Raw genomic sequence first — 11436 nt, forward strand, 5'->3', positions numbered from 1 at the left:
ACTGAGGGACTCAGGACATCTGAAAACACAGACAACTGAGTAATAAGGGATTCTTAAAAATGGAAAAAGAATGGGGCAGCTAGATGGTGCAAGTAGATAGAGCACCACCCCAGAAGTCAGGAGAACATGTGTTCAAATCCGGCCTCAGACCAAACGCTTGACACTTACTAGCTGTATGACCCTGGGCAAGTCACTTAACCCCAATTGCCTCAAAAAAAATGGAAAAAGAAACGTCCCCAGTTTCTGCAGCCCTTGTTGCATCCCACCCGCAGCCCCTTCCATGCAAGTCCCATTTCAAATTCCTATAATCCCCTGCTCTCAATTAGCTCTCAACAAATCCCCACAAAACAGTGACCTGAGAAAGTTAAGGTCATTGAACCTCCCTCCATCCTTTCATACTCCCTCCAACACTCACAAAGGAATATTTCTGTGTCCGTTAGGAACAGTGCCTTGCATCTAGTAGGCACTTAACCAATACTTATTAAATAGATCCAGAGAGCCAAACCCTTTCAAGCCCAAAGAAATGAAAAGCCCAAACAGGATCACAAATCACAGATTTTGAGCTGAAAGGGACCTTAGAGGTCACCTAGTACAAGCCTTTCATTTTATTGATGAGGAAACTGAGGACCAGAAAAGTTCAATGACTTGCCCAAGGTCACACAGCTAGTAAATGTCAGAAATGGATCTCAACTCCATATTCAGCAGGCTTTCCATTGTACTAAGTGTAATTTCAGGCACTATGACAACTATGTAGGTAAGAAATTTGGAGTAGGGACCTACTAAGGACCCCTCAAATACTAACAGGTGCAGGGTTACCAGCTCTATAAGGCCAGCCTCTCTTACCTTAAAAAGCTTCCCCTAGTCCAGGGTTTAACCATCACTCATAGTCTTGGCAATCCCTACTGCATCAGTGCTGACAGCTCCCTCCAAGACTGCAGGATCCTTATGATACCTCAGACAAATCACTTACCCTCTCTGTCCTGCAGTTCTCTCATCTGTAAAATGAGAGCCATAGACTAAAATATCTCTAATATCCCTTCCACTTCTTAATCCTGAGAGCTTATGTACCTGAAACACAGTGGCCCTGAAATCATCATCATACTTACTCTCTTCCTTTTCCCCTTTTAGTAAAAGAAAGACCAGACATTGGAAGATCTTTCTAGGCTCAACAACTATACTACCAACGCAATCCCATTTATTTCATCCCATACGTTACTCTGTGAAAAAAATTATCATTCATCCCCACTTTTATGGCACGCCACCCAAGGACATCGCGTTAGTAAAGCTGAGATCACCAGTTCGTTTCAAGAAGACCATTCAACCCATCTGCATCCCACCCTCCAAGACAGTCTTTGAAAATGGGACCATGTGCTGGGTGACTGGCTGGGGAAAAACAAAGGAAGGCAGAAGTGAGGACAGTTACAAAGATGATTGTACCTGGTGACCCCTGACCTAACCTACATCTACAATAGAGCCAGCTCATTTCTCTCCCAAGTCAGACCATCCACTTTGTACCCACTACAAAGGAAATATGCTTTTAATTTCCCATCGACACAATCTTTTGCTTTATTTTCTTTGGTCCTTTGTTGATATGCTTGGTTAATTCCATTTCCTCTCCTTCCTAATAGTAATAATGCCTCCCATTTGTACAGCATGTTACAGTCTTCATGACTCATCTCTTTAGAAGCTACAGGAAGCAGGTGAGATGGGCATAATCACCCCCATCTTACAGATGAGCAAACTGAGACTGAGCCATTAAATAGCTTGTACCCAGGGTTCTGGGCAGCTAGGTGGTGAAGTGGGTAGAGCCCTGGATCTGGCATCAGGAAGACCTGAATTCAAATCCAATCTCAGATACCAACTAGCTCTGTGACCCTGGGCAAGTCACTTAATCCTGTCTGCCTCAGTTTCCTCATCTGTAAAGTCAACTGGAGAAGGAAATGGCAAATCACCTTAGTTTCATTGTCAAGAAAACCCCAAAAAAAGGAACATGGTCAGACATGACTGAAAACAACTAGACAACATGCCAGGCTTCCAAAGCTAGCAAGTGTCAATAGATGAAGCCAGAATTCAGGACTTCTTACCCTAGTCCCAGTCTTATTCCCAGTGCCCTATACTCCAACAGTACATGAAATAACAGGTTTTCATAGTAAAAATACTTCCTTAATTAGCCCACTCCAGAGAATTTCTGCTGAGTGTCAGAAAACTCAAGAGAAAGGGTTTAGTTCTTTTCAGGTTGTTACCACACAATAAAGAATCTGGAAGGAAATGCCTTGCTTTCCCAGAACCCAGGGAAACTTGGAGATTCTGGATGACTGGATAAAAAGGGAAATGGGATGCTTTTCCAGCACCCTTTGAGTACCAATGGAATATATTGTTTTGTTACTCCACTCCTTTTGTTAAATCTCCAACAGTCTGCAAGAAACCTGGGTGGGGGAAAAGAAGGGGGGGCGGTGAATTTGCATTGCCTGCCAATGTTAGGGAACAGCAGCAGCCTGGGATATGGATGGAAAGGTGATGGAGGACCATACTGGGATGAGCCTTACATGGTACAGTGAGAGTTTGGCCTTTATCCTATAACCTCAATGAGTAGCTTCACTTTTTAGGCCAAAGTGTTCTCAGACTTAATTCTCAGAGTTTCTGAAAAACCCATATTATAATGGGAAGATTGAAACACACATTCTGCAACTACCCGTAAATAAAGGTTGGTTTATTTAGTGTTTTGAATGATTTGGTCTTTTAAAAATTTTTTGTTGGGGCAACTAGATGGTACAGTGAATAGAGCTCTGGCCTTAGAGTCAAGAGGATCTGAGTTCAAATCCAGCCTCAAACACTTAACACTTACTAGCTGTGTGACCCTGAGCAAGTCACTTAACCCAATTGCCTCACCAAAAAAAAAAGTAAAAAAATTTTTTTGTTAACATCAATCAATGCCTTATCATCCACATCTTGGCCACCTCACCCCAGAGTCACCTGCCTTGATACTGCCCTAGGTTCATCTCTGACCCTAACTATGACTTTTCCTGTTCCCACATCTGCAGAATGGAGAAAATCCTGGTACCTACAGGCTGTGGAATTGCCTCTCATTGATCAAAAGACCTGTGACCTGTACTATCATATAGGAACAAACATTTCTCCTTCTATATCCAGGATATATGATGACATGATATGTGCTGGCTTTGCAGAGGGCAAGAAGGATGCCTGTAAGGTGAGATGGGCCGTTGGTTGCCCTTCACTTTACATTTCTGTTAGGGTCCCTAAATTGGATACAGCAATTGCCAACTACTGACCCTCATATTCTGCCTCTCTTCACCTCTTTCCTCCACTCTAGGAAATCTCTTTTCCCATGACTACCCTTTTAGAGTGACTTACTTTCTCTATCTTCCCCCAGGGTGACTCTGGAGGCCCCTTGGCATGTGAGGTCAAGGGTATTTGGCATCAAGCAGGTATTGTGAGCTGGGGAGATGGCTGTGGTAGACCCTACAGGCCTAGTGTCTTCACCAACGTCAGTGTGCACACCGACTGGATCTTAAGGACAATTAAATCAAACACCTTTAGCTTAATGCCCTCTAAGCTTCTCTTCCTCCTCACTCTACAACTGTCCTAGCCTGCTTCCCAAGTTGTCTGCTTAACGTCTGACAAGTGTGGCCGTGACCTGAGGCCTGAGATGGGGACGACAGGGCTCTTCCAGGGCCAGGCACTTCGGTAAAGATTAATTCAGGTCTCTCGTTTGCTCCAGTCAAAGGGTGTTTGCAGCCCCCTAGGTCCTGGATTGAGAGGGATTTCATGCAAGGCACAAAGTACTGACTAGCAGGAAGAAGTGGTTGTGGAGCTAGGGAGACTGTGATGTTCTCTCTGTACTCACATATTTCTCTTTCTATCTAATTGCTGTTGGCTATTTTAATTAAAAAAAACATTCATGATAATACCAATCCTTACTATGACTTTCCTTTTGTTCCATTCCTCCTGGGTTCATTCTCACCAATCACAGCCAAGAAGACAAGGCAATTATATATGAAATTCAAAAGTGAAAACTGGACTATTCCTGCAGATCTCCAGCTCAGGCCTCACTGTAGATGCTGTTCTCTCCATTATGGGGACTTCTGACTCACAGTGTGTCTCCCCTCTCCATCCTTTCCTGGCATTCACTCTTGGCTTCCACTTGCCTTTTGGAGTTAGGGACCAGCTCAAACACAGGACAATATTGCAGATTCTGAGTCTAAACTCCTTATGAGATTAGGTTTGTATGCCCAGGAGCTTTCCGTTGTGGTGGTAACTTGACTAGAGAAGAGAATATGGAGTCAGAAATAAAGAGAAATGCCACTACATTAAAAAAAAAAATAGGACTCAGTAAGTGATAAGTGGAGATTGAATGATTGCATTGGAAAGATCACTAGCCCGAGAGCCACCAATCATAGCCTTCATGAATCCAGGTTCAAATTCTGCCTCTGATACTACCTGTATTGCTAGGTAACTGATTAGACCTTCATGGGCCTCAGTTTCCTTACCTGTAAAATTGATTTTTACCAAATTAAAATGAAAGGACTGAACCAAAAGTACTCTGAGATTTCTTCCAGTTCTATTTCTGTGATTCACAAATGGTTAAAGTATATAAACAGAAAATTTTCAAAAGAAGTAACACAAATTGTTAACAATCACTTGGAAAAAATTATTATCACTAATAAAGAGATACAAATTAAAACAACTTTGAGGGACCACATTACTTCAACGAAATTGGCAAAAATAATGCTGGCAAGGTTATAGAGAAATAGACAAACTCATTCATTATTCATGTATTTGCTAAATTATAGAATCTTTTTTGCAAAAAAATTAAAAGCAATGAAATTACATGCTGGTGGGGTTGTGGAGAATAACTACACTCATTTCATTATTCATGTATTTGCTTACTTATATAATATTTTTGGAGAGAAACCTAATATCATATAGTAAAAGTAACACAGACAATTATACTCTTCAACTCAGTTTCATTTTACCAAAAATATACCAGAAAGAAAGAGTTACCTGTTGAAAAATTAGCCGAATTAATTTTGGCTAATTCAATCTAATTTCAAAAATCTGAAAGCAACTTTAGAGTCTGAAAATAACTTGGGGTTTATCCATGAAATGGAATAATTTGATTCAAACAATGTGACCAAGTAAGAGGATCACAGGATTATAGATTTAAAGGTAGAGGGATTTGAGATACTATCTAATCTAACCTCCTCATTTTATAAATAAGGAAACTGAGGCCCAAAGATATTAAGTGATTGGCCTGATGTCACACAGATAGCCATCCATCCCAGGCAGTTTGCCATTTCCCAACAAGTATGTAGCAAAGGATATAAGATGCAGGCAAGCAAATTGTGATATCAGTGGGGAGGGGGGAAGGACTTTAGATAAGACTTATTCAAACTTGAAATGGGCAGTTGTCCACTCAGGTGAGGGGTGATAGAGTTCCCCTCACTGGTGCTCTGTAAGCAAGGATAATGAGGCAACCTGCTGTAATAGACAGAGCATTGGTCCTGGAGTCAAGTAGAGTTGGGTTTGAATCTCCGCTCAGATACTTACCAGGTGTGTAATCCTGGGCAAACCACATGACCTCTCTCAGCCTGCCTTTGCTCATCTTTTAAATGATGATAATAATAATACCTATCTCAAAAGTTGTTATGAAGATAAAAAAGAGATGATTCACGTAAAGAGCTTTGCAGTCATTAAAGTGCTCCATAAATGCTTACTAGCTACATCCACAATACATACAGGGTGTATGGAAGGTCATCTGAGGCAGGGAATCACTAGCACCTGGGGAGACTGAGAAAGGTCTCCTACAGGAGATGAGATTTAAGCTTAGTCTTCAAGGAAGTCAAGAAAACTGAGGCAGAGGAGAGAGAGCAGAGCACCTCAGGCAAGAGGAATATCTAGAAGAAAAGCAAAGATAGTTGATGGAATCTCATCCACACTCAAGGAGCAAGAGTAGGCCAGTGTGCCCAAATCATTAGCATTCATAGAGGGTCACTGTAATGAAGACTGGAAATGTGGGAAGGGGCCAGGCTCCCAAGAGCTTTAAAGACCAAGCAGGTAACTTTATCCTGGTGCCCAAAACTCTATTAAAAAACTAGGCATCCCCTTTGGCCCCGCAATATCACTACCTACAGCCCCAAAAAGATCAAGGAAAAGGATTCACATACAAAAATATTTACAGCAACTCTTTTTGTGGTGGCAAAGAATTGGAAACTGAGAAGATACACATCAATTGGGGAATGACTAAAGAAGTTATAGCATGGGAGGGAACACAATTGTGCTATAAGAAATGAAGGGGACAGTTTTAGAGAAATCTGGGAAGACTGAAATGAACACACAAAATGAAGTGAGCAGAAGCAGAACAATTTACACTAACAAACAATATTGTACAGATTATCAACTATGAAACTGATTAACTAATTAATACAATGATCCATCACAATTTGAAAGGACTCCTGATGAAAAATACTATCCATCTTCAGATAAAGAACTGATAGATTCAAAGTACAGATTGAAACTTTTCTTTCTTTCTTTTTCTTGTTTTTTCTTTCCCCCATGGGAACATGACTAATGAAGAAATGTTTTACATAACTACATATGTATAATGGATATTGTATTTCTTGCCATCAAAATGGGTGAGGGAGAAGTGAAGGCAGGGAGAGAATTTGGTACTAATAGTGAAATAAAATTGAATTTTTTTAAAAAATCTAAATACAAATTGTTATCTTAGAGGTATAGGAAGCCAATCGAGCTCATTGAGCTGAGTAGTAACATTGTCAGAACCATGCTTTAGAAAAATCATGTTAGCTGCTAAGTGGAGATTGGATTAAAGTGGAGGCTTTTGGAAAAGTCGAGGTAACAGCAATGAAGTCCTAAACTAGGGTGATGGCTATGTGAGTAGAGAGAAGGGGACATCAAGAAAAGGCTTTGTGGAAGTAGAAATGCCACAAATAGATTAGACAGGCAGAGTTACTAGGGGTGAGGAGGCAAGGATGAACAGAGATTTCCATCAGAAAGACATCTAGCAGGGCACTGGGAATTCCACCAAACCTCCAGGATCCCAGTTCCCCCTAGCCTGGGGCCTTAAGGCCCCAGGACAATAAGGCTAAGTCAATGATTCAGACCCTAGTCCTCCAGACCAACCAAATGCCAAGGAAGGCATCCCCTCCCTTTTAAGGGAGATCATCCCAATTTAGGAAGGATTCACCAATAATATCACACTGTAAGAACTCAAATCTTTATCTCTGGGCTTCCAACACACTGCATATGAGGTTTGAGGATCTGGGTTCAAATTTCAGGTCTGCTGTTTACTGTCTGTATAATACAGTATATTAAATATTAACTGATTTGGGCTAATCACTTAGCCAATCTGAGCCTCAGTTCCTCATCAGTGAAATAAAGGTGAACTCAGTGACCTCTGAGGTCTGAGGCTCAATCTATGATCCTTTGATAACTGGTTCATTCTACAATCCCAAATTCACTCTTTTGATTAAAATGGCCAGATTATGGTTTTTCCACTCATACAGCTACCTAATCCTTCACTATCTAATTTATGTCCCTTTTGACCAAGAGAAAAACCAAGGATGCCCATCAATTGGAGAATGGCTGAACAAGATGTGGTAAATGAATGTAATGGAATACTATTGTGCTATAAGAAATGATGAGCAGGCCGACTTCAGAAAAACCTGGAAAGACTTATATGGATTGTTGTTGAGTGAAGTGAGCAGAACCAGGAGAACGTTGTACACAGTAACAGCCACGTTGTGTGATGACTAACTCTGATAGACTTGGCCCTTCTCAGCAGTGCAAGGATCTAAGACATCTCCAAAAGTCTCATGATGGAAAATGCTATCCACATCCAAAGAAAGAATTATGGAATTTCAATATAGATTGAAGCATACCGTTTGCTCTTTTGTTTTCTTCTGTTTTGTTTTGTTTTCTCCTTCTTGTGGTTCCTCTGGATGAGGATGGGATCTAGATCCCAGAAAGGAAAAACCTTGGACTTTCCCATACGGCCAAATCTCTTGTTTTCCCCTGAGGCTATAATCCCATCACTTGGCCTTTCATTGTGGCTACACCCAATCTCCCAATTCTGTTACCCTTAACCTAGCCTAGCCCTGGATTGTCTTATCTCCATTTGGCCCCAGCCATTTCCCACCCTTAATCCTAGCTAGGCTCCTAGCTCCAGTCACCCCAAACTACTTGGCACTCCTAGATGCCTCCCACAGTCTTTCTGTATATAAGATCCATCTTGTCTCCATTAAGAAGCTTAGATTCTTAAAATCTAGCCACTGCTCAGATTCTTATAATCTAGCCAAAAGTTTGCTAATCTTCAGACTCCTTAAGAGACTGCCCAATATGATGGATGTTCTAAGAAGCATTGTCTTTGGCTGAAAGAAGGTTTGGGTTGAATTCCTTCCAGCAGGATCTGTGTGTTGTGATATTGGGGTCCCAACACCCCTAAACCTCTAAACCTCGTCACTCCTATTGGTTTTAATTCTTCTTTACAACATGACTAATGTGAAAATATGTTTCAAGGGAATGTGTATATAGAGCCTATATCAGATTGTGTACTGTCTTGTGGAGGGAGAGGGAGAACAATTTAAAACTCAAAAGCTTATGGAAATGATTTTTGATAGATCAAAATAAATTAATAAAAAAAGAAAAAACAATTAAGATTGCTGCCCCCCTCTCAAAAAGAAAAAAAAAAGAGGGAGTGACCATCACCTCTAGAGGAGATGGTCCTCAAGGTACAAAAAGACTAACTGGCTTGGTCCTCTCTTATAAAAGGATAAGAGTTTGGGCTAAGAGTTTGCCTCTTGTTTTAATACGTATTTTTGATTGGTTGTTTAATTGACAGCTAATAAGTTTATCATTTTTTTTTATTAAGAATAAGAACATCAACCCTTCTCTATACCCTACTCCAGATCTTCCAGGATTACAAGCCCCTTATCTACCACTATCATCAGGTCTTATCATGCCCAATTCCAGAGCTCCCCCAGAGCTCCTAGGATGGACCTGGACAGCTGACTTTGTGCCTGAAATTGTTGAGGTTTAGAGCTTTAGGGGTGGTGGAACCCCAAAATCACGACATGCAGGTCCTGCTCAAATGAATTTGACCCAACCCTTCTTTCAGCCAAACACAAAAGTTTACTAGAAAATCCACCATATTGGCCAGACTCTTAAGGAATCCAAGCATTTGTATAGCTAATACAAGGGGGCCAGATTTTAATAATCTGAGCACTTTAAAGGAGACAAGATGAATCTTACATACAGAAAGACTGTTGAAGGGATCCAGGGGTGGTCAAGTTGTCTGGGGTGACTGGAGGAGGAGTCTAAGGAGGATTTGGATGGGAGTGGACAATAAGCTGGGGTGAACAGAACTCCAGGAACCTGGACCACATGGCCAAGGAAGAATGGAGTCTAGATAGGATTAAGGGTGGGAAATGACCAGGAGCAATGGGGAGGTAACAGAACTAAATTGGGAGAGTGGGAGTAGCCACCACAAAAGGCCAGTTGAATGGATTACAGCCCCAGGCCAAAACCAGAGATTTGGGACAAGTCCAGGGATTTTCTTTTTTGGGTTCCAGATCCCAAAGACACGGTCTTTTCCTGTTAGGGGTTCAGATCCCAACTCTATCAGAATCAGAAAAACCTGAATTCAAATCCAGACTCAGACACTAACTACTTGGGTGACCCTGGGCAGATCACTAATCCCATGTTTGCCTCAATTTCCTCAACTGTAAAATGGGGATGATAACAGCACCTACCTCCCAGGATTGTTATGAGGATCAAACAAGCTACCATCTGTAAAAGCCCTGAGGGCAGGGCCTGGCACAGAGTAGGCACTCTATAAATGTTTCTTCTCTTCCCCTCCCCCTTCTCTTGCTCTTATCACGTTCCTGCTTTCAGATGAGTTATACAGACCTATGGGATCTGTGCCCATTTTCAGGGTGGGCAAGCTTGATGTCCTGCTGGCAGCCCTGGGACCGAGAGAACCTTTTGCCCTCTATCCCAGAGAAGCAGGACACCTCCTATCCATCTTCCAATGGGTTACAACATCAGGGATCTCCCCAGTACTCTAGACAGGCATCACTTCCACTTGTCACTATGACCCTGTGGGGACAGGGCTAAGGAGTGACAGGGCTGACCCAGGCTGGGGAGCCTGGGGTTTCCCACTGAAGTCACTAGGGGGAACCATACTGGGACAGAGGAACAGAGTGACCTGGGGAGTGGGGGAGGGGGAGTGGCATCATGCTGCTCCCTGGGCCTCCTCTCCTGAATTGTGCCTCCTCCAGCGGGTCCAAGCCTGACCCAGGCACGGGGAGCCAGGCTGACCCTCTGGGGCTATCCAAGCTCTCTCTGGGTCTTGGAGATCTCCCCATACAAGAAGCCTCTTCCAGGGGAGACAAGGGGCTGCTCCTAGGGGGCGCCAGCCCAGAGAAAGTCCCGGCTCAGCAGAGTGCCAGCAGCCACAGCCAGAGGGACAGGCCAGGGAGCCCTCCTGGGGAGTTGGCCATGAGCTGGGTCAGCCCCACACTCCTGCTGCCCCTGCTGCTGGGGGCCCAGGCCTACCCAGGTGGGGCAGGGAGTCGGGCCTCAGCAGGATGAGGAGGGGCTGGGCACCAACGGGTGGGCCTAGAAGGCCCCCACCTCACCTGTGCCTGCCTCCTTCCCCCAGGGCTCCAGGAGGTGGAATTAAAGAAAGATAAAATGGGAGCCCTGGACCCAGACCCTAAGATGATCCAGAAGGGTGCGTACCTCTGGGAAGGAAGAGGCCAAGACACCAGGACAAAACCTGAGTGGGCCAAATGTGGGGTGGGAGGTAGAAGGGGGGGCATGGAGAGGGGAAGGGGGACCCAGTGTGGGAGAGGGGAGGACGCGATGAGGTGGGGAAGTTGGATGGGATGTCTGAATCTCTTCAATCTCCCTTAACTCGCTTCCAAGTGTGTGGGCAGCCAGAGGACTCAGGACGAATCATCGGTGGCCAGGACAGCTCCATAACCAGGTGGCCTTGGCAGGCCAGTCTACGGTATAAGAATCACCACATTTGTGGGGGCAGCCTCATCCACTCAGAATGGGTGATGACAGCTGCTCATTGCCTCGAAAAGTGAGTCCCCCTTCTGAGCAGGGTCTAGAGGGTGCCCAAAGGACAGGGGCAGCTCTGTCCTCAGATAAGACTTAGGAGGTAATGGGGAGGGGCTGGTGAGGGAGGAGGGGTAGAAAAAGCAAGCTACAGAGAGGCCAGGACCCTCATTCCCTGGCATGGGGTGGAGAGGGTCTACATTAGACCATTTGCTGTTCCATCCCTACACCTGATGCCCTTCCCCGTCCCCTAATCCCCCAGTCTGTACTTTATATTTAGCAGGGAACTGAGGGACTCAGGACATCTGAAAACACAGACAACTGAGTAATAAG

General features: G+C 43.7%; 1 protein-coding gene across 1 annotated transcript; it reads left to right on the top strand.

The window, feature by feature from the left end:
• Nucleotides 1–1128: 1128 nt before the first annotated feature.
• LOC114040064 (testisin-like) lies at nt 1129–3607 on the top strand (the record flags this gene model as incomplete). Its single annotated transcript, XM_027858048.1, has 3 exons — nt 1129–1409; nt 3042–3208; nt 3392–3607. Coding segments are annotated over 3 exons (664 nt in total), but the record flags the coding sequence as incomplete, so codon positions are not given.
• Between the last annotated feature and the right edge of the window lie 7829 nt (nt 3608–11436).

Source organism: Vombatus ursinus, unplaced genomic scaffold (assembly GCF_900497805.2).
Source record: "Vombatus ursinus unplaced genomic scaffold, bare-nosed wombat genome assembly UNPS02012669.1, whole genome shotgun sequence".
Taxonomy (NCBI): domain Eukaryota; kingdom Metazoa; phylum Chordata; class Mammalia; order Diprotodontia; family Vombatidae; genus Vombatus; species Vombatus ursinus.